The following is a 24,722-nucleotide window of genomic DNA, read 5'->3' as shown; positions in this document are numbered from 1 at the left end:
TACGCACGGAAGTTGCGTTGGTCGTCGAAATTAAAGATGCACCCTCCTCTTATGCCTCAGCTTAGTCAGACGATTAAAATTCTAAAATTGCTTGTAAAATTTGCATTTGGCACATGACGTTAAAAAGATAGAAATTACTACTGATTAAATTGAAAATTAATATGCTTAAATTTTGTACCTTATATCGTCGGTCTAAAAGCAAAAGGGCACTTGTGCGAAAGTAGAGTTATGAGAAAAACGCATTTTAAGTTTTTTTTAGCGAAAAAAAAAGTGTGGAGGTTATTTCTTAATATTTTGGAATTAAATTCAGAGCACAGGTGACTTAAAACTCAAATCTTGGAATGTAATTTATATATTTTATTAATTATTCATATTTTGTTAAGATTCTTGTCACAAGGGCCGTTTTCTGCAAACATTTTTTTTCTTTTGTACAAAGGCCCTTTTCTTATATTATTTGTGTAACCACTGCACTTTGACTGGCAAAGTCATGTAAGTACCTACATGTTACGTTTTTGTTATATTATGTTAATTATTGAAGATTAGTTTACAAATACAAACGTGACCTTTATTTTCTTTCGTAAATTAAAATGGAAAGCTCCACAAATGCCATTTTGTCTATAATGTAGAGAAAAAAGTTACAAACAAAACTACATTCATAACTCAAAACCATCAAAATGTCACAGGTGACTTTGCTTTTGGATCGACGAATTATCTTATTAATAAAATATTTTTTTCATATACTAGTTTAAGTAGGTACCTAACAACAAAATTTCGTACATGAATAATATTGAGAAAATCTAGCATTTTTTCTGCTATCTAATTTTCTTACCATATTTGGCATATTTTTTTGAATGATTCAGCGCTCGAAATGGACCAGAGCGCATCGAGCGGTTCGTAAAATCGGTAAAATTATCGCTCCGTTTCGTTGAAAAAATAATTTGACCATCTGAGCTAGATAGGCAATATAACAAAAATCTAACACACTTATTTTTACAAAATATACGTATAATTAGATAAATCTGCACATTAAAATTAGCACAGAATACAATTTGATAACTATGTTAATATCTTCAGAAAATTGTCGAGCGTTCCGGTTCGTAAACTTTTCCATTTCGAGCGCTGGAACTGGACAGTTGGCAACACTGCACTTGTCTTGACCAGCTTGTGTAGACTAAAGACTCAATAGGTTGAGTAAATAAATATCAAAAAGCAAACAAGCATTCTTTCGAAAATAATTTTCATACGGTCGAATATGGTAATTCAACTTATTTTATTTACGATCTGTAGCTTATGCAGTGACGGATTTCCTTGAAGTGAGAGACAGTTTCTTCGTCAGTAAGTTATAAATAAATAATAAAATAAAAAAGCCTTTTTATTTCTTACAAACAAAAAAAGTAAATGACAGTGAATTGACTATATCTGACGTATATATAACCTATGATTATATATATTGTGTATATATATCTATCTATGATTTTTTTTATTTTATCTATATTTTTATATTTTTGTATAATACGTATATATATTAAGATTTTTATTTTGTATATAATACTGGTAAATAATGTTTATATATAAAACAGTGCTATGTAGCGTTTATATAGTATATATTTTTGTATTTGTAACTTAAATAATATTTTTAATGCTAAGATAGTAGGTAGTTTGTTTGGTTTGTAAGAACCCCTCTTCGGGTGAAGGCCTCCTCCAACGAAAGAAAGACTCTGTTTTTGGCTATTTGTAGCCAAATTAGGACCGCTGTTTTTGTGATGTCGTCTTGCCATCTCGTATGGGGTTTTCCTCTGTAGCGTTTCACTTTTGTTCTATTGTAGGTTAATATATATAGCTTGGTTGGTGGGATAGATGCAAGGTTTGTTAGCGTGGTTGTATTTTCCTTTGGAGGGTTATGGTCGTGATCTTCCTCGGTGAACAGCCGTATTGGAAGATGGTTTTTGTTTCTTGTTATAATATGTTCATGTATAAGATCTTCGTGGGAGGGTTGGGTTGGTTGCTATGTGTTCTATTGTCTTTGTGGACTTGGTTGTTTGTTATAATGTTGGTATTTTTGTTGAGTTCAGTAAGTTAAAAAAACTTAAATACCTACCTAGTCATAATTTTTCCAGTCTGAGGTTTATGATTGTAAACACTGTAAACGATCATTGCAGCCAGTGACGTCCCCAGGCAAATTACAGCCCTATTATTTAGATTGCTGTACCCATTAATTTTTCGTTACAAATTGTCTGTATCTACTTAACTTTTTAATTAATTATTTTCGGCTACCTTAAACAGACAAATAACACGAAAAATCTTGTAATTGACAACACAGCGTCTACTGGGAATTAGAGCATTTCCACGAAACCCGCTCTCAAAGGTTACGTCATGTAAATTGTACGTATGACATTTCACCGTAGCACAGAGTTAGCCGTGAGCTTTCTTATCGAAAAGTGATGACCGTATACCTATATCTCTATTTTCATGGCCGATTTTGGCAAAATTCACGAATTCAAGATTGAAAACCTAACCTAACCTAACCTAACTTAACCTAACAAATAATCCAGTATATCGGCTATTTTCAAAATTGGTTTGCTGCTGGTTTCCTGTAAAGTGTAAACCAACAAGAATCATATTTTATTTAGAGATGACCGTATACTATACTATAATATCATATATATAGCACCGAGACGAAAAAATTACGCGTTGGATCATTGCAGACAACTATGTTCCAATTCTATTAGATCCTAACGTAACTTGATCAAATAAATAATCCAGTAGGTATATCGACTATTTTCAAAATTTGTTCGCCGCTGGCTTTGTGTAAACCGACAAGAACCGTGTTTTATTTAGACATGAATTTTATCTCAATACAGCATACACGGTGAAGTATACGGCGAGTTCCCGGACACGGTATGCAAATCGAGGGAGATGGATATTCGTCAAGATAATAATAATATTATTATTGATAAAAGATTATTTTATATTTAAGCACATATTTATTTACCTAGGTATATTATTTATCAGTTTATAACATAGGTATTAAAAGATTATACATATTATATAGGTACCCAATCTAAAAAAAATAAAAAAAAATATATTATTTATGTATTAGTAATATATAATGTTAATAATTTTAATTAAAAATTACATGATTACTAAAGAAATATATTCAAACGATTTCAATATAGCAGAAGTAATTAGATACTTCTGCTATTAAGATCTATTTGTATGATAGTTCATTGTTATTTATGAAATATTTTATTAATGAACGTTAGGGCGTGTTTTTCATCAGTTATTTTTTTTACACAAGTGTTAGATCTTGTTTATGTCTGTACAATTGAATCTATAAGACATTTTGAATTAATATTTCATGTAATATGTAGGTACATACCTATACGATAAGAGCTACACAAGTTTCACAAACAGATTTGAAACTACATACAAACTAGATAATTATACCTAATAATTACGTGTTTTAATTATCTATGGTACCTACCTACTCAATGTTCTGTGTTGCCGTGTAAAGTAAAATTATTTGTGTTTGACACAGTGCTGCCAATCGTATGATAATGTTGATTCCACAAAAATGTAAAATACCTACTACGTTATACCTATAATACATTTCTTACGCAACATATTATTACGTATAAAAATACTATAATTTTTAAGGATTCAATACTTCTGTGTAGGTACCACAGTTTTTTTAGAAATACTTTTTGAAACCTTTGTGCTTTTTAAGTAAATAATTTTCCACTATTTGTATTTGCCATTGACATTATTTGTATTTTTTTGGCACGTAACCTAAGCATAAAAGGTTCGCCGTCGTTGGTCTAGTTGAGTTTATTCGTAGAAAATGTGAATTGGTTGCAAACATTAGGGCATTTTTTTAACTTAAGTTAATGCTAAAATAAAACACTGTTTTTGTAACTATATATTATTATTAAAAGTCTTTATAACATCATATAAAATAGCTTAATTTTAATAATATAATTTCATATTAATTGTGAAGATTTCACTTGCATTGGTTGTATTAACAATATAATTAAATGTGTACCCCAGAAGCCAGTGTGTCTTTCAATTTTTGTCGAAAATGTGTGAATTACAGGATTTATACTTACAATGTACTGTCTGTCATAACATAACCAATAATTCACCTTTTGAGTAACAAAACAAGAAATTACTAAAAAAATCATTAAAAAAGTCATTGGTCAATTTGAAGAATCTTAAATTGCGTTTTCCTGAAAGTGTTCTTCTTGGTCTTACGATACACTGACCCCCAGTGAGTCTGCTCTATACACAATGCGGCTATAGACGTTTGTTTATCATATTTTTATATTGAGAAGTTAATTGTTACAATAAGTTAACGGTCTAAACAGTAAACTCTAAACAGTTTAAACTACTTTAAACTGTCAAAAATCGTGTCTCGCTTGGCTGTGTTACAGCGAGTTAGACAGTTTTGACAGTTGAGACGGCTAACTTATTGTGACAAATAATATAATACCTCAATACATAAATATGATAAACTACCGTCGATAGCTGCCGACAGTCGCCTAATGTTTAGAATAGACCCACAGGAACAGAAATAGTTGTATCTATTCTATATTGTCTGGCATATTTGTCTATTAAAAAAACAACAAAGACAATTATTATTTATGGGTATAAAAAACTCACTATTGCTGCCAGTAAATCCATGCACGTATACAGGCGTTAATATCATAAACTGCGATTTTTGCCAAACTGATCGTGGGTCGTGCCAATACTGAGTATAAAAATATATTCTTATTAAGTATCTATAATAATTTTATTCTAGTTGAATATTAATAAATTATTGCGAACGATACGATTTTTATGATTATCTTATTTTCTCATTTATTTAGATTCAAGAACAAAGTGTAGACGTTGGGAAAGGTTAAGTTAGAGCAGTGTTTCTCAACTAGTTCCGCAAACTCGTGCCGATTCATAAAATAATTAGTACATAAAGCCTTCCGAAAAAAACCATACCACCTTTTTTTGTATATGAGTAAAAATAAGTAGGTAATATTCAAAGTCTTATAACGAAACATTTTGATATTCTTACTAGACTGACTGTGGTAGATATTCGCATACATATTATAAACTCTATAAGTAGGTATAATAAATAATACACAGATGTCTAAATAGGTTAGGGTAAAATATCCAGAACGGAATAACAAATATATATCGCAATTTCCTTTTCCGGTATTTCAAACTTTTTAATTTTTAGCATTAACTCTTGGTTTCAATCCGATCCAGAATCCATTTTCGGCGTGCATGTTGAACGTATTCATGGCGAGTTTCAGCGGGATCTGGGTCTTCGATATGACGGTGAAATCGAACTTTGCCAGCAGGTGGAATACTACAGCCTTCATTTCCATCAAAGCAAAACGAGAGCCTTAAACAAACAATGAAAAACAAGATCATAAAGCCTTACATATTTTAAGTCCTCTGAGATCAAATTTCTACGATGAACAAACAAAAAGAAAAAATTCGACCTTCTGATTCTGATTGATCTTTTGAATTAGGTACCATTTTCGATTCTATACTAGTAATACTTCTACTACTATTATTGTATATGTAAGATTTGGCCTCCCGTTATATAAAGGTTAACATACTTTTTGAAGAGATACGATATGTAAATTTAACTCGCAGTACAGAATTCCGCCGGTTGAGTGGAGTAAAATTCGTACCCCTGACGTTAGACTGTCCTAAGCCTACAGTTTTCAGGCCGTGGTACGAGACTTTGGAATTCGATCGAAGGACAGGTTACCACATCGAAGTTGCGCAATAACTAGCACTGCAATTGGAATTTGCCATTATTATAGACGACCTTGCAGACTGTCGTGCAAGTTTTACCTTGATTTCTCGTATTTATTTTTTCAATTTTCGGATTGAATAATATTTTTTCTCAAGAATTCGATATTGGTTCATCCGGCCCAAGTCTTCTGTCGGCCGGATCCGTTTGAGATATTTTTTTAAAAACAGAAATCACCGGTAAATTTTAAAATTCCATTCCGGTTCAAAGTCAAGGACATTTCCTTCCCTTTTTACGCATTTTTTACCGCTTATTAACATATTATTCCATCCATATTCAAAGTCAAGTACTTTTTTCCTTCAAATAATTTAGGTAAGAGTGTCCATTTGAAATCAAAGTCGACAGCCATCTTTTTCTGTTTGAAATTCCCTTTGCTATTTTTTTAAACTTATTTTCCCCAAATTTTCGAGATTCGAGATTCACCTTTTCTAATTATTTCCCGAGAAATGAGAATTACCGAAATTTCAAAATAGTACGTTTTCTGATTGTCTCTCGAGAATTCTCGAGACGAGGTTTACCGATCACAATTTCTAGGCCCCGGCGCGGTACCTACCTATACAATTCCTTGGACCCAGTCCAAAAGGCATGTACGTGAACGGCTGAATAGATCCTTTGTTCTCATCGGAGAATCTTTCTGGATCGAATTTATCCGGATTCGAGAAATATTTCGGGTCCCGGTGGATGGCGTATACTGGTATCACAATTGCTTCACCGGCTGCAATCTATAAGAAATAATATAATGTCATTAATCCATCAGCATATTACATTGTTTTCTTTGGGGACTACTACTAGGTTTTAACATTTTATTGAACAAATAATGTAACTTAATAATAATTGCATACTACAATTGAACGTAATTCGGAAACACCTCGGAAACATTACAATATAAAACAATATCTTAACTTAAAAGATATAGTGTCGGGCGGGACTCCATACAATGTAGTTTATTAATTTACCTACTTGCATCTCACTTAATAATGATAGAACTAATTACATATAATAATAGTCATGCAATTGAAGAGTTTCTCAAATTGCGTTATGATGATATCTGATGAATGCGGGTTCGAAATGGACCGGAGCGCACCGGAGCGCCGTTCCTGTTCGTGAAATCGGTAAAGTTATCGCTCCGTCTCGTGGAAAAAATAATTTGACCATCTGAGCTAGATAGGCCATATAATAGAAAATCTAACACTCTTATTTTTATGAAATACAGATAAAATTTGATAACTATGTAAATATCTTTAGAAAACTGTCGAGCGCTCCGGTTCGTAAACTTTTTCATTTCGAGCGCTGGGTTCAAGACACGCCCGCACCCTATTTGAAGTGTTTCCGTAAATTCAGTAAAAAAATCTGTTTCAACTTTTTTATTTTTGACTAGTAAAAAAAAATTGAATTCTCGAGAAATTTATGATTTTTAAGCGACGAGAATTCGTGAAATTTCGAAAAATTAATTTACCGAGGCTTGTGATTGACTCTTTCTATTTCTCGAGAACTCTCGAGACTAGACCATCAAACCTCTAGACTAGAGAAATATACCAATATTATCGGAACGACTGATTGGCAAAAATATAAACAACAAAAAGTACTAAATCATAATACTAATATTATATTCTAGTACTTTTAAGAATAATTATACCGTGTATCCTTTGTGGCCAGGAGAGTCGGTAGGTGGAGGTAATGTATAAGTCTTGTTGCATTTTCTATCATTGGAGACGATTGCAGGCCATAACCTCAATGTTTCTACAATAAAAAATGTACAATATACGTCAGTGGCCGACTAGTGCTTACCGCAAGGTGCAACGTGTCATGGAAGGTGCATGTTGGTTGATCGAAAACAAAAGAAACCCCATGGCAGAAAATGACTATCCTTCCAGTGCGACTATCATCTTCTTAGCGAAACTTATTAATTCATAATGCCTGCTAAGATGCTTAATAATTATTAATCTGCAATAGTTAATGTATTATGTAGATTTTCTGGATATATATAAAAAAGAATTAACCACAATCTTGAAAGTTTACGCATTTTTTATTATTATTATAATATAATGATAATAAATGTATTATAGAATTAAGTCAGTATAGTCAACCATTTATGGGCAGAAAAAATATACGTGGGGATCTAGTGTTACCAGCCATTGGTTTGATCCATTACCATCGACATAGGTTTTTCACGCCTTCTCCACAAATATTTATTAATTAATATAGTTTTATATTAAAAGAAAAGTTCAAAATGAATATCGACGAAAAGTTAGTTGACGAGCTAATTTTATTCCTCAGAGCTCAACTAGGGCTTCGAACCGGAACTGAGCCGAAAACCGGAAAACCGTTATTTTTGTCGAAACGAGAAGCAAAACCGAACCGAAAAATATCGGTTTTTTCGGCTCGGTACATTGTCAAACATACGAGTTAATATGATTTTACTCCCCACTTCAGCTGTTGAAGTATTTAAAAAAATATATATCTACGACCGTGAGGTGCATCATTACCATTGGTTTTCTAGCGTGGCGCCGGGCTATCATACAAGTACCATAAAATGTTCTAAAAATTATATTATAAAATATTTTTTTAATACAAATAAAAACATTTAAAAATTAATTACTCGGAGCTGAACCCAAAACCGAAAAAAAACCGATATTTTTTTCTGAACAAAATCCGGAAACGACCAGATACCTATTATATTAAAAATAACGGTTCGAAGCCCTGCCAAAAACTCACCTGATTTAAGGGGGAGAGGCACGCCAGCAGAGAACCTAGCGGAAAAATACGAAGCTTGCAATTTGAGATTTTTTTGATAATTTACAATTTCAACTGTATTATATGTATCTGAAAACATTAAAAAGATTTTTTTTTTAATTTAACGATCAACTTGCAATTGTAAAAAAATGTGAATTGGTTGCAGGGTCACATCTTATTATTATATTATATTTAATGGTGATATTATTATGATTTAGTTTATTGAGTTTTATATTTTTTGTCGTTTAGATTTTTGACTAATTCATCGTTTTAATATTTTTTATATTCATTTTAGAAAACATCGATTTTTATAAAAATATAAATGTGTATAACTTGTAATCCTTTATATTTATATCGCATCGAGCTTCAATATTGGGACCATGACTAAAATAAAATTTGATATAAATAAAAAGGATTTCAAGTTATACTTACACATATGTATTTTTATAAAAATCGATGTTTTTTAAAATAAATATAAAAAATTTTAAAACGATGAATTAGTCAAAAATTTAAACGACAAAAATCTAAAACTTAATAAACTATATTTTAATAATAAATATGATCATAAAATACAATGTAATAATAAGATGTGACCCTGCAACGAATTCACATTTTTTTACAATTGTAAGTTTATCTTTAAATTTAAAAAAAAATAAAAAATCTTTTTAATGTTTTCAGATACATATTTATTAATTAATATAATTGAAATTGTAAATTATCAAAAAAATCTCAAATTGCAAGCTTCGTATTTTTCCGCTAGGTTCTCTGCTGGCATACCTCTCCCCCTTAATAGAATATTTTACAGTCGGATTTCCGAAAATATCATTCGCCTAAAATAGGCAGAATTTTCTTGGGTCTTTTTCCCAAAACACAAATTGGACGTCTGTATTCGAGAGTTTGGGCTTTACATGATTATATTATAACGCTTTTTCATGTTATTATGTTCACAGTGCTGTCGTAGTAGGTATGTAGTAAGTACCCACCTGATACGACCATGTCCATATATTTCATGGCCTGTAGATCATTATAGTGTACATGGCCGTTATTTTTTAAAGCGACTTCATCGATTTCTTCTTGGAGCTTCACTTGGATATCAGGATTCACGGTGAACTCATGCGCCATAAAGGATAAAATAGAAGAGGTCGTATCGAATCCAGCAAGGAAGAATAAAAAGGCTTGGCCAACTATTTGATCGTCAGTCCATTCTGTAAAGATATAAGATAATTAATGTTGAAGATATAATAATCACAGCTTGCCAGATACTTCTCAGACGCTAAAGCCAGTGGTGGATCTTCACCGCCATAAGGAGACTGCCCGATCCTTCACTTTCCTTCTCCAAACGATTACTCATAGGAAGTCTTTCTGTCCACCAAACCACCGAAGTTTTGGTTTGTTATATGGCCTATCTAGCTCAGCGTATCTATTCTATACACAAGATTGCTTTAAGCTACTACAGCAGCTATCTAGGGTAGGTTTGCATCAAAGTATTAGCGCTTATTGCAACAACTACAATAAGTTAGTAGTAATTGTTACAATAAGTGCTATGTTTTAACAGCACCTCTTTTGGCTGTGGTAGATTTTAGAGCAAAATAGACAGTTTTGGCTGCATAGACGGCTAACTTATTGTAATTGTTACAATACGTGTTAATACTTCGATATAAATCTACCCTAGATAGCTGTCGTAGCGGCCGAAAGCAGTCTTGTGTAGGTATATAATAGATGCGCTGATCGTCAAATTATTTTTTCCACAGACGGAACGATTATTTTGGAGATTTCATGTACCGGAACGGCGCTCCCATGCGCTCCGTTCCATTTCGAGCCCCGATTTAGGCTCATCAAAGAGCTTGATGGATTAAGGAATATCAATATATTAGGCCACGCACAGCCCGTTCAGTAAAGATAAATGTCAAACATTTTTAATTAGTGAAAACATTATGTAGGTATTGCAGGCGAGCACACAAGGAGGGATTCGTCGAATTCGTACCCCCCTCAGGAAAAAAAAAACACAAAGTATTTAAATAAATAATTAGAATCGATGTGTCCGCCGAATCTTAGGGGTACATTGGTACGACCGCGTTACAAACACCTGAGTTCATGAGCAGACACAGCAGCCTTCGGTGATTGAGGTAATCACGAAGAGATGTTTTACGTGGCTGGGACATGTGTTGACGGATGCCGCTAAAACTGCGACACTTCGTACCCTTGTGGCACAGCCTCAAAGGCTCCGTCGTCGTGGCTGGCCCTCCCTCACCCTGGAGCGGTGCTACAAAAGCAATCTACGCGCTGCAGGTCTGGGATGGCGTCATCGATGGGATTCATCGTCTTCGTCGTGACGTTAAAACTCAAGACATTCAAGACTCAGAGCATGGCCCGGATGATTAAAACCGTCAAGCAACCTCAGTGACATAGTAAATGGGTTTACGTCCCTAAAATTGGCTAATCAGTGCTTTCAACCAGGTCCAATAAAACTATAAATATATTATAACATTATTTCCTCTCGCAATTTAGTAAAGAGCCGTATTTTCACTCGCTTTTCTCATACAATTTACTGATTACACTTTAAATGTAGCCTGTGGCGCAATTTAATTCATTGTTAATTAACATAGAGTAAAATAACGAAACTCATTTGTGAGAATTCATAGTAGTTATAGACTGTCCTGATCCAGATTTCACTCTGATTAGCGATGGACAAAACATCGAGAGCGTCGACAGCTTCAAGTACCTGGGGGTACACATCACGGGAGATGGCATTTTGCAGAACGAGCTCGCTATCCGAATGGGAATGGCTGGAGCAACATTCAACTCGATGCGAAATGTCTGGGACTCACGATTGTACTCGGTCAAAACCAAATGCCGCCTATTCGACGCTTGCATTCTGACAGTGCTGCTTTACGGTAGCGAATCATGGCACCTTACGAAGGCTCAGAGCAACCGTATACTGAGCTTCGAAAACAGATGTTTGCGACGAATACTGGGTGTGCGGTGGGTATGACTTTAGGAGCAACGAGGAGATAAGAGAACGCACCAAGCAGCCTCTCATCACGCTGGAAGTAAAGAGGCGACGTTGGACCTGGCTCGGCCACGTGCTGCGGATGTCAGAAGAGAACTTTAACCTGGCTTGCCTGTTCTTCAAGCCGACCGGATTCCGGCGACCTGGAAGGCCGCTAAATACAATCTACAGAGTGTATACGGCGGAGCTACGGGATGCTGGTTTGACCTGGAACGAAGCAAGAAGACTGGCGAGCGACAGGGATTCTTGCAGGCGCCGCGTGGTGTCCATATGCTCCAGCTAAGGGGCGGATATGGCCAAAGAAGAAGAATAGACTACAGGCCAGCTGTTCATCGCTAGACTCAAAGTGTGGAGTATCTAGGTATGATGAATGCATCCGGAAATCAATGGCAAGAATCCAGATTCTGCGGCCGTGAAAAATCAATAATAAATTATTATTACATTATGGATTTGTTTCAAAATAAACCCCCCCCCCCATACAATTTTTTTTGTGCACGCCTGAGGTATAAGAGACATTTCGATTAAAGTATAAAATGAAATACGTACATACGTCATAATAATTCTTTAGTTAGAGTGCCATTGAAAATTTCTCGAGTGCCACTACTGATGAAGGTAATTCACGAGTGTTTATTTGCACAACAAACAAACCATTACAATTATTATTATTTAGAATTTTGAGATAGTATTCAAGGATAGGACATAACTATAAACTTAGGTATTATTAATAGAAGTGACAAAACCAGCTTACGGCGTTTGACGGTTTGCTTTCCAACAGAAGACTCTTCTACCGTAGCAAAACCAGCTTCTTTAGATTCATTATGCTCCGATTCCTTATCATGCTTAAGGGACCCTTTCTTTGCTTCCAAGAGGAGCTGAATCATGTCAGGCCTTGAAAACTTTCCGTCCTCTCTCGCTTTCATGCTGTCAGACACAAGGGTCCTAAAGAAATTTCCCACGGAATCACTGAACACCTTCAATCCGACAACCTGAAAATGGATCATTATTAATTTATTTATTTATAATATTGGTAATAAGTTAGTTAGAAATATCTTGTTCAATTACATTTCAATATAATGCAGGTACAAGTGGCGTGCGGTTCTTAGATGCGAGCGCATGTCTTAATTATTCAGCATTTGATAGTATAAATTTAATATCCATAAAACCAATAAAAATATTTAATGACATAATATGTATTAAATGCCTGCCACTGCGTCCTATGAAATTAAATGTAATGTGGTATGGGATAGTATCTTTTTCATGCTATGCAAACAGTTTCCCATTATTTTATTATAGCTTTTTTTAACATATAATTTCAGCGACAGCGTTAATGCATTTTTTTTTTTTTTTTTGAAAATCTATCATCGGTTTGTCGATATAAATAATGTAGGTATTTAAAAATTAGTATATCTACGGAATGTGTTATTGAATTTCTGAATTTTTTCAGAGCCAATTCCGAAAACTATTAAATCGAATAACCGTTCACGGATGTGACAAATCTTAAATTTCGTTTTTCCAAAAACGTTATTTTTGACATAATATAGACTAGCTTAAATTACCAGCTATTATGGTACATACATAATTTTGAAAAACACTTCTCAGAAAATATATTATAACCAATAGAAAAAATCTTTTTGAAAAAAGTAAGACACCCCACCCCGTTAAAATTATTAGCAAGTTCCATGTTCAATAATTAAAATGGTACATTCTTAAATCTTTTGAATTATTCGTCGAATAAAAGAAATAGTTAATTATAGATATTATGGTGTTATGAAAAACTTTTAATATAAATCATCTGTATTTTGGATAATATAAGAGCGTAATTATTCTTCAATTAGCTGTTCTGAATTGTGTGCCTAATTGATGAAGGAAATGTCAGCTGTCAAAAATTTCTCTTGTGACCTACTCTTGAAATTCTAGGAGCCAACGAGAAGACCATGATCTTCAGAGCTCTTAATCCTCTAACATTTGTTGCTTCCTTTCCCATCGTGTAGAAGTAATTTCTTCTCTCTGAAAGTGAATCCACCTTCACCCCGAACGCCGTAGAAGCTATGACATCGTTTGCGTATCTAGAAAATACGTCCTTCATTTCCATTTCGATATGGCCTAGTTCTGGAAAATGAAATTTTCTTTATTTTAATTTAAAAAAAAATATATGGCCTGTGATTGGTCAATGAAATTCCATTTAAACCACGTGGTCTAAAATCTGAAAATGCGTAGAGTTTGACTTTGAAGCTTAATCAAATTTTAGTATTACAACTAGAGCGTTGGAGCGGACCAGGGAATTAAAAAATAATGGGAACTGAAATACATAACGGGTAAGGCGAAGCAGGTAACCGACTCGAGTACGGAAGAATCCGGGTTAAACTTACACACGTGTTAAGAATACGTTTTCCGTCGAATACTAAAAACTGCTCTCGGTTTATGCATTTACGCTCATTTAATGTTGGTGTACTACACACACTATTGCACGTGCATAATGCGTGCTTCATTTTCGTAGGACACTCACACATTCAAAACCCTGCATCAAGATGCGGCGTATTGAATATAGACTATCGGTATTCTATTTATTATCTTTTCTGTGGAGCGGACCCTTTTTTGAGTTGCTCCGCTCCAAATCCGCTCTGGGACCTGATACTTGCTGCGGCTCCGCTCCAGGGTCTGCTCCACTCCGGGTAAAAATAATTAATAAGTATTATAATTGTATACACATGTTAAAAAAATAAAAAATAAGTAGTTTTAAAATAATCGTCATTTTCATTATTAATTCTATTAAACAAAACCGACAGCAAATCGTCTCTCATTATTTGCCTCTTCGGTCAAATGTAAGGTTATTTATATATGTTGCAATATTACAAATAATTCCAGTTATTGCAAAGTGTCAAAATATACCATTTTCATTGGATTTTAGGACGAAAATTTAATAATAAAAAAACACCGGAGCAGTGGAGCACTACAAATTGTCGGTTCTCCTGCTCCGGGTAAGATCCCATTGCTCCAGTCCTCCGTGATCCTGCTCCGAGCTCCGCTCCAACGCTCTGATTAAAACACTTCATGAGATTTCTGGTAACGTTTTTAGTTTGGCACCTAATGTAGACAGAAAATTTTAATTATTCAACATGACACTTTGTAATAATTTAAAAATCTCTCTCTTCTCGGTCGTTCCCTCATTGCTAATGATTGTGACAACCCTGAAACGTAGTCATATTCTTAGTGACTAAGATCCTACATCCTTCATGGTCCTCTGGTTCTCTCTGAGCAGTTAAAGGTTGCCCCAAGTAAGTTCATTCACGTCGTCGCTCCAACGCGCCATAGCTTTTCGTGTTAATGTTCAATGTTATATATTAAATGAATACAGTTTGACTATATCAAGATGAATCCCTATAAAAATTTACTTATAAAGTAGCCTTAAAATAAGATTTCTGTAATGTTTTTAGTTTAGCAGCTGATAGATATGTATTTATTTATTGAAACATGGCGGCTTGTTTATATCTGCCATTTTTTTCGCTATTCAATATGACTGCCATGATACACAGAGTACGAGTTGAAAATAGTTACGATTGTTTACCTAAATATCTTGGCTATATCTCCACTAGGTAGATGTATCTTTAAATGTTATAATATGGCGGTTGGCGCCAATTAGAGTAACGGGTTACACGGAAATGATCCAGCAAACGTAAGTATACCGATTTAGCAAAATATGTGCAGACTGAAGGTGAAGCCGAAAATAGTAAAGTTGGCTAAAAATATATCCACAATGAATTGCAACAAATTTAAACAGTAGTTGTTCGTGAGTCCTTTTTTCAACTTCATACAAGATGGCCTAGTTTTTTTTTCACTTCTACTAGGGTTATCAGGTGTTACAATACCGCATAATTACAAAGATACTCATCAGTCCAAATATATAGAAAAAAATAGTCAAAGTTGTTATGTTTCGAATGCACAATGTGCTGAATTAAAGTATCTATCGGTGTTTCTATGAAAGTTGAGTGATTTACGAGGTTGGCCGGCTGATTCGAAAACAATTCACTCTACCTCGCCGTAATTGTGTATAGTAAGTGTTCTAAAAAAACATTTCTAACGGTTTTAATGGTGCATTTGGTGGTGAGCTTGACTGCGAATCGAAAGGTTGGCGGTTTGAGACTAACCGTGGGTGTAACATTTGGTGTATTTTCGGCTATCACAAATTCGGATTCACTCAACTGGCGAAATTATTGTACATTACTTTAAAAATCAAACTTCATTATACGAATTCTCACGTTTGTTTTCAGGACTTTGCATTTCCTTCATATAGAACGCGGCAGTTTGCTCAGCACAATCAGCGACAAATTGAAACATGTTTCTCATTTTGGAACTGGTGAATGCTGGACTCAGAGTGGCTCTCATGTCACGCCATTTTTGACCTAAAATCAAAGTAGAAGGTATCTGCCAGAACAGTAGATAATAAAAAAATAAGTAGGTATAATAATAGGTAGGTATAAAATAAGTAGGCAATAAATTGCCCGAAGTTGGATAAAAATTGAAATCTTGAAACAATAGAGAGAGTTAATGATCAATAATACACCAAACATATTACAAATCAATAAGCGAATCGAATTTCAGAAAAAAAAACCCATCTGTAATATTTTGAATGTCAAGCAGGGACACAAAGCTTGGACTTGTTACCCGGCCAACATGTCCATGTGGCGGAGAACTACAGGATGCTGCAAACCACATCCTATGGGAGTGTCCAAGAACGTGCTCCGAGATGGAAGGTCGTTTCAACCAGCTATTGGACCCATCTGGCCGTCCGACCTGGTGGCCATAAAGGCCAATTATATTGCATTTAAAAAAATTGCGGTGTCTTATTGCGGAAGTGAAGATTTTTTCACATAATTTTGTTTGTCTTTTTGTATATAATATATCATTAAATTCATTTATTTCTGTTAAGTCTCCGTGCCTTTCTCTCCCACGGCACTTTTTGTTAAACTACGTCTTTCAGTAAAATCAGTCAAAGCTCACTTGAGAGCGTGGAGACCTCGGTTTTGGGCATCTGCTCCTGATACATTCCCAGGCGTAAAAAACTGCTGATGTTTTGCACTCAAACGTAGGGCTTCGAAGACGTGATACGCTCGATTAAGACCGAGTGTGGTGCGGGGCGGATTGGTTTGGAGGGGTCTATGTTTGTGTTGTCGGCAAATATTCAAAACGCTTTATATTTCCGTGACAAACTTTAATGCGTATTGTAAGACACACGTTATTATTAAAAATCATATTTTTAACACGTGTGTTTATTCCATATTTATCTACATTTCTGTAACTTGTTATATCACACCCGATAGGGTAGGCTGGTTCCCATTAATTTGATGTTCACTGATGTCAAAAAAATGTCAAAAGGAGGAAGTGATAGAAATGCTGGTTTCATTTTTTACAACCAATTTTAGCTCGAACAAGGGTTTTCCACAATCATGAATACATAAACTTCAACACCGAAGACAATATTATAGTCAAATTGCACATAATAAAATCCCAGTTTTGATGTCGCATCAAAAAAGATATATCAAAATCAAATTATTTTTTTTACATAATTATAATGATCATGAAAAATTATAATTTCAAAGCGTTCACAACATGATATAAAGTAGGTGTAAATATTACAATAATAAAATAAGAAAAATACAACTACATGGAAGCACACACAGTGAACTAGGTTGATAGATCCTACCATAAAAACTTATATACTTAATAACATCCACCTAAATTTACCCTCACGTAAGTGGATTATATCTATATTCGAAGCGATTTGATTAAACATAGTTATTGCCCTCCCAATTGGCATTACTGATGGCGGGTTAGTTCTGTAGTTTGGGAGAACAAACAACTGATGCCCTCGATTCCCAATATAAAATATCAGTAACACAAAAGCCAATACCACCAAGAATGGCAGAGCGTATAAGTCGGAAAAAAATATGTAGCCAAATAAAGCATACAGCCGAAAGTAAACGAGTCTCAAAAAAATATTCTGGACCCTCTCCACCATAAACGCGTACTTCAACTGATGCGGGCCTCAAACAATAGACCCACTCTCAAGTCCGATTCTAGCTAAATCTTCTAACTAACCTAACTTCTATATCGTTTTCTAGTGCCCGTGATTACACGACTTTTTTGATTAAAAAAAATTCTCCATTAAAGAATATTAAGATTCTTGAGTTCGAGATAGTTTATTGATTTTTCGAGATCTTGAGATTTTTATGTATCTATTGTTTGATGTACTATTCTGCAATAATGGCGTAGTTTCCACACAGTGCCCTTATTATGAATTGTAGTATGTGTGATGTAGTTATCAAATATATAATCGAAATTAACGAACGAAATATGAGTGAAAACGATAACGATGGTAATAAATCATTAAATTTGTGAAGAGTACCCACCTTTCAGGAAGAAAAGAGTGCTTCCAAAAAGTTTATCCACGGATTCATCGATTCCTCCAAAATGGTCCGTGAAATGATCAAAGTCTTTCACTGCTATCTGCTTAATCATATCCAAGTCTCTGATGAGTACGATTCTCGTAGAAAAGAAATTAACGCCGATGTATCTGTACAAGAGATTTAATAAAAATATCAAAATGCGCCATGTATTTTCTTACTGTCAACGGTAAATCCATGCGCGTGTAAACGGGGTAATATACTGTTGACAGTCAATATTATCGCGGCCATAACAAGAATAATTACAAGATAAAAATAACTTTTTATATAAGTACAACGTTTTTAAATTTTCTGTTGAATCATATAAACTTGACTTGACAAGCTTAAACGATCAAAAAAAAATTGTACTTTATAGAAATAATACTGAAAAGTTATTTTGACATGTCATAATGATTTCCATAGTAACGCACGTATATATTAATAATTTAGTTGCTAGGACCCCAGACCCCTAGCAACCAATAATGGTGTCGAAATAACTTTTCATACAAAACAGAATTAATTTAAAATTAATTCAATTCTACTTAAAGATGGCTAAAAGTATTAAAAAAATGCATTGGCATCGTGCTCTGGGATATTCTAAAAGTTTCAAATGTCTAGAAACTAGTCGGGAAGTTAGTTAAAAATCGATTGCAAGATTTGTATCGGACAAAGAACCACCGGACAAATAAGAATTCAAGCTAAGAAAAGCGTTGTAAAATGTATGGATACACATGTATTATCCTGCAGTTGCATGCATGAATCAATAAAGTTTGGAAGCTTCTGAATTTTCATGTGACAGTAGGATTTTTTCGATCTGCGTCTGCGTAGTAGAACGATAGTGGCGAACCTGTCGGCAAACAAACGAACTACGAACGAATCTTCAGGTTGACCGATATTCACTACCTGTCAAATATGTAGTACGAAATAGTACCATAAAATGACAACATCGCGTCTCGCTCACTCTTAAAGAATGAGATTGGAGAGACAGTCAGCACTCTTACATGTAAATAGTAATAATTATTGTCACGATAGTTTAAAATATGCACTACAGGCGCTAATACTTCATGTGTTTATTAAATAATTTCAATTGTCATAACAAGAATAACACGATAGGTTCCTTCTATTTATAGTCCAAGTTCTGTGTGTATAACTTACTTTTGTTCAGGATGTGAGTGATATAATCTATAGAACATATCTCGCAGGTGCTCCTGTCGAAATACAACCCATAACATGTCACCAATGATCGGCCATGATGGCGTTGTTTTCACCCCGTTGCGAGAGAAGTGACCGCTGGTGTACGATGCAGCACCCCATAACAGGATGACTCCGCATACTACGGAGAGAAGGATGATTTCCAGAATCATTATCTATAAAACAATAACTTAATATTTACTAAAGTAGTCATGAATGGTTGGAGTCAGTTACTTCCGTAAACTTTCATTTCGAGATATTCACAAAACCATTTTTCAGAATACCTATACCTACTAGGGATTGAAATATTAGTACAAAATTATCTAAAGAATGGATGGGGGAACCACTGTCGAAAACTATCCAATCAAGACTCGCAACTGGACAGAATCTGACATTCAAATGATGTTTTCAAAATGGCGTCCAAATGGCAGTTCGTAGTTCCATTTTTGACCGTTCTAGATAAGTTTGTAGGACTGTAACTACACCAATGCCTCATATTGTCCTACTCAGGCTCGTAATTTCTTGACTTTTTGGTGTTATCAAAATTCGAGATATCTAGAATTCAATAATGATTTACTGATTTCGAGAAAAAAATATCATTGAAGATACCTAAACACGAGGAAAATTTTCAGATTAAAAGACGAGATATTTTTGTAATTCCTCCCAAAAAAGGCAAAAAAGTCTTTTTTGCAGATTTGAAAGCTATTTACGGTATAATATTAAACGCTAGATTTAATGTCATTCGCCAAAATTATAATATAATTACTGGCAAACATTTCTCGAATTCCGAAGATTTCACGAGAATTCATATACTACGTGATTCAACTTTTCTCATTATTTCTCGAGACAAAAAATTGTTTCGTTGTCTAGTGATTCTGAATAATATGTATGTATTAAATTATCAGTTGTTATCGACGTGCGAAAATTGTCATTTTTCATTTTTGCACGTTCAACGAAAAACATCACTTGTGTGTCTCTACTTGGGCTGCATATGGGGTGGTTGCTCTGCTTGCCTACCCCTTGTTACGCCAGGTAGTAATATGCCATAACTGGTGCAGACCCTGATGCCGTTTCCCTGCACGCTCACCCCTTTTGCCACTGTTATCAACCAACCATTTATCAGTTTCTTATCTACGAGTATATAGTGTTTTGATAATGGTATTTTTAATTAGGTACTGTATGAGAACTTCTATTGATGCAATAATATTATCAAATCAAGTGTATTAAAATAAAATTATTATGTAGTCGTTTAATGAAATAATACGCGCTTGATCAAGGAGGAGCGATATGTTATTAGCGGTATTTAGAGCAGCGCTCGAAATGGACCGGAGCACGCCGGAACGCAACTCCGGTTTGTGAAATCTTCGAAATTATCACTTCTCATGAAAAAAATAAATATTGCGTGCCGGTCCGTGAATTACTAACTAAAAAGTAATTTCATTCACTTTAACATGAAACTTGTCAGACTAATGGTTAGAAATATATTTATGATGTGAAATAAACCTGTTTTTCGCTTGTGCCGCTGACAACTTTTGTATGCCACAATTTTAATGACTGTTAGTCCATATGAACGGCCATGAGCTGAACTGACCTAGATAGAGTATAATATACTTAATTAAGCATATAATGCTTCATAATTTTGCATTACGGCTCTTCCATATACAATCTATCTGCTTATTTATTTATAACTACATAAATATTAAAACAAGTGAATATCATTTGACCTAATTTTATGCGGGGTAATCAGGCAAAGAGGCATATCAGTATAGCAAAGAGTTATAAAACCTATACTCTAGGTATTTAACGAAATAATCTAAACCACTTATTCGTGCATAATATAAATAAAATTAGATAAATTTAATGTTTTCTGAAAATTATCGGCGCTCTAGTTCATGTAATTTTCAATTTCGAGCGCTTATTAGACGTAGAATACAAAAAGTGCATATAAAACTTTCTTTGCATTTTAAAATATTTTAATTGATCAATACATTATCTAAAAATATTAAAAATAAAGATACTTACATGAATTTTTTTAATTATAACAAATCGTATATTATTGGCAATTAAATTAAATTTTTAATTATATTAACATTGGATAAATTTGTTTGATACACATTCATTTTGATTTATAAATTTAAAAATCAGAATTTCGGTCAGTTTTTAATTTTTAATAGTAAGTAAGTAATTAAGAAAAACGTATAAGTATACAAATATAAATTAGTATCAAAAGAATGTTCACGATAATAACATACATAATTTATGATTTCAATTAACACTTATTTCATTATAAACTTCAGTACTATGGACGTCATTTATCTTTATCATCAAGGTCTTTTTGTATGACAATACCAACATTGTTTTCTTCAATTTGCTAATTCAAAGGTCAAATAATAATGGGCGTGTTTTCAATTAGTTGTTTTTTATAAAAAAAAACATTCGGTATTATTTAAGTCAGTACAACTGAAAAATGTATTTTTTTTCAATACATATTTTGTATTGTGACTATTTAATAGATAAAATAAATTTAATATAAGATTACCTTTTCACACAAGTATCAGACAGATTTGAACAACACAACATTCGGTGTTGCCGTATGAAATACAATTAATTGTATTTGACAGCTGGGTATAGATTATAATTTAGATTCAAGATAGACAATAATTTAATCCGAATAAGCTATGCGAATTCATCCACTACATAACTACTCATGAAAAACAAATGAATCTGCTAAGAATAGACAAAATTAAATTCTCATAAAACATGTTGTAGGGTGGTTCTTTTTGTTTTAGGTTTAATTTTCAGATTGATCGGACAACGTAAAATGGTGCCCCGGACACCAGTTATCATTTAGATGCAATAAAAAATAGATTTCAAAAATTATCTTCTAAAATATTGATACTATTGAAAAACATGTGAAATAAAAGTTGCAGATCGAGTAAAGTTAAGAGTATTATTATTTCATTTTCTACAATTTTTGTACTACGTAACGGTTTTCGAAAATCAAAAATCAAAATAATACTACCTAACACACAAGATTTTCCCACATTGGTAGGAGCTTCGAGCATTTAAGCAGAGTAAGTACTTATCAATTTTAACTTTTTCAATACCCCAAATATATATTACATAATATATTATATCGTCACCTCAATACATATAGATAACTCTGATTTGGTCATTGTTGGGAAAATGAAATTTAAACTTTACTTGATTAACATCAATCTAGGCCAGTGGTCGGCAAACTCATTAGTCAACAGAGCCAAATATCAACAATTTAACGATTGAGATGTCTTTTGAGAGCCAAATTTCTTAAACTGAAATTATATACCTATGTAGGTACACTGTTTATTAACTTAATAAACTTTAGTTAATGATTTAAGTCTTAATTAAACTATTGGTACACTGAATAAAACTTGATATCATACTTAATAATGATCTTATTTGTTGATAAAAATTTAATTGTATGTAAGGTATCCATAAAATTAAATCATGACAATGACTGATAAACACTAAATGTGAATTATGGCCTTACATCTCCTTTGAAAGTTTGGATACGTCAGGTTTGCAGTTGATGTTTTTAATTGTAAGTCTTATTGATGATTCCAGGTTCTCGTCAATAAGACGATTTCTCAATTTCCTCTCTTAGAAATCCCTTTACTAACCACAAAACATGCAATAATAACATTGTTGGAAGATTGTATTCGGTAATTAAATACAGAACTTGATTTTTCTTGACTCTTCTAAAGTTGCTCAACTGCTTTCTTCCTTGCATCACCGATAGGATATTTAGTGCTAAATGACGTGTGCTTAGTTGTAAAGTGTCCCTCCAAATTTAATTTCTTGTTATGCGCCAATTTCATGTTATTCGACAAATAATACAGGTCGGTAGGCCCTTTATTTTCGTCATCCGATTTTCTTTGCTTCTTCTTTGTAGCCATGTCAAATATGGCAGAGGGTATTTGTGGTAGAGCCGCACTCAAGGGGCCAAAGATCCGCATGTGGCTCGCGAGCCGCGGTTTCCCGACCACTGATCTAGGCTATAATTATTATTTAAAATAAAAACGGAAAATTGTGCTTGTCCAATTGGAAACAATTAAATAATGTTCAAGTGTGTGAATAAATATTGTAGATATATTATTTTATTTATTGGCTTGCGTCTCTGCGGCCTTAGGAACGAATCTTCGATAAAAATTCAAAATTCCTAAGAACCGTCGTAGTCCTTTCCGTGTGTCCGGTCAAATGTAATCACGAATGGCGCTGACTCTATCAGGAAGCGGTCGAGTTCCCTTGTGGAAACGAGGTAGCCGAGGAATTTAACTTCCTCTACTCCGAAGCAGCATTTCGAGAAGTTAACTACCAGACTATACTCCTGTAGTCATATAAAGAGTGTTTCCAGGTGTTGGAGGTGTTCTTCTTGAGCGTATCCGGAAATTTGTACGTAAACAGTTCACCGCAGGACACTTATGCATGCGCCGCAGTACGTGAAACATGAGTTCGTGTAACGTTTAATCAAATGAAGAGTTCTTCGTTGAACATTTCACCGTGGAGTATATTTGTACGTATGCTACAAGATGTAGAGATGTCATTACTAGGTTAGGTTAGGTTAGAGTTAATCTAATTAGAACAGTACTATTTGCAAACTACCGCCGCATTTTGTAAGATACGAGTACGTACAAATGTATTCCACGGTGAAATGTTCAACGAAGAACTCGTCGTTTGATAAAATGTTATACGAACTCATGTTTCACGTACTGCGGCGCACGATTAAGTGTCCCACGATGAACTGCATATGTTCAACTTACATGTAACCCTTCTTCAGTCACCGATGCTACCAGTATATCATCAATATACGCGTAGCAGAAGTCCAGACCTTGCAGTACCTCGTCGATGAAGCGCTGGAAAGTCTGGGTTGCGTTACGGAGGACAAATAATGACATATAAAAGGAAATTCAAATAGTCCGAAAGATGTCGTGATTGCGGTCGTATAAATGTCTTCTTCGGCCACTGGAATCTGGTTGTACCCCGCACCAAGTCAATCGTGGAGAAAATCTTCTTGTCACACAATGTTTGTGCGAAGTCCTGGATGTGCCGAATGGGATACCTGTCTGGTATGGTCCTTGCGTTTAATCCGCGGTAGTTGCCACAAGGTCTCCACTGATCTTCCAATTTGGGTACCAAGTGAAGAGGTGATGCCAAAGAACTCTCGGATGGACGTGCGATTCCAAGTCTGGTCATGGTTTCGAATTCCTTCTTGACAATTCGGAGCTAGACGTCTGGGACGTTGGGCTATCGATGGTCCTGAAGTGGTCCGAATATGATGTGTGTTATGGATGACTTCTCTGGATGGTTTAGAGCATTATTTGGTTACAAAGTATAAGTTTACATTGAAATGGTACTTAAATAAACTATGGTTTTATAATGTATGATTTTCTGCCAAATTTATGTCTAATCCCAACAAATATGGGTTTCCATAGAGATGTACCTATATTTTGAGAGTTTTTGTATAAGGCATGGTTAGTAATAATTTATGTTC

The 24,722-nt window shown here is 34.2% G+C and overlaps 2 protein-coding genes across 2 annotated transcripts in view; both read right to left on the bottom strand.

Annotated features, from left to right (window-relative positions):
• LOC147065254 (cytochrome P450 9e2-like) overlaps window positions 1–3,430 on the bottom strand; it is a 29,784-nt gene extending 26,354 nt beyond the window's left edge. The window contains exon 1 of the mRNA XM_085956374.1: window positions 3,380–3,430. The gene's annotated coding sequence lies outside the window, so the exon portion shown is untranslated. The remainder of the gene's footprint in view (window positions 1–3,379) is intronic.
• A 1,645-nt stretch (window positions 3,431–5,075) lies between these two features.
• LOC147065253 (uncharacterized) overlaps window positions 5,076–24,722 on the bottom strand; it is a 39,822-nt gene continuing 20,175 nt past the window's right edge. The window contains exons 11-20 of the mRNA XM_085956956.1: window positions 23,992–24,093; window positions 19,157–19,368; window positions 17,969–18,132; window positions 15,818–15,961; window positions 13,465–13,670; window positions 12,310–12,547; window positions 9,535–9,756; window positions 7,455–7,558; window positions 6,372–6,540; window positions 5,076–5,398 (exon numbers count right to left, since the gene is read on the bottom strand). Of these exons, the coding sequence (XP_085813082.1) occupies window positions 5,220–5,398; window positions 6,372–6,540; window positions 7,455–7,558; window positions 9,535–9,756; window positions 12,310–12,547; window positions 13,465–13,670; window positions 15,818–15,961; window positions 17,969–18,132; window positions 19,157–19,368; window positions 23,992–24,093 (1,740 nt within the window). The 3' untranslated portion in view covers window positions 5,076–5,219. The remainder of the gene's footprint in view (window positions 5,399–6,371; window positions 6,541–7,454; window positions 7,559–9,534; window positions 9,757–12,309; window positions 12,548–13,464; window positions 13,671–15,817; window positions 15,962–17,968; window positions 18,133–19,156; window positions 19,369–23,991; window positions 24,094–24,722) is intronic.

This window comes from Rhyacophila brunnea, unplaced genomic scaffold, assembly GCF_057557595.1.
Source record: "Rhyacophila brunnea isolate RB1 unplaced genomic scaffold, BYU_Rbru_1.0 scaffold_6, whole genome shotgun sequence".
In the NCBI taxonomy this organism is placed as follows: Eukaryota; Metazoa; Arthropoda; class Insecta; order Trichoptera; family Rhyacophilidae; genus Rhyacophila; species Rhyacophila brunnea.
This window is presented reverse-complemented; position numbering and strand designations above follow the sequence as displayed.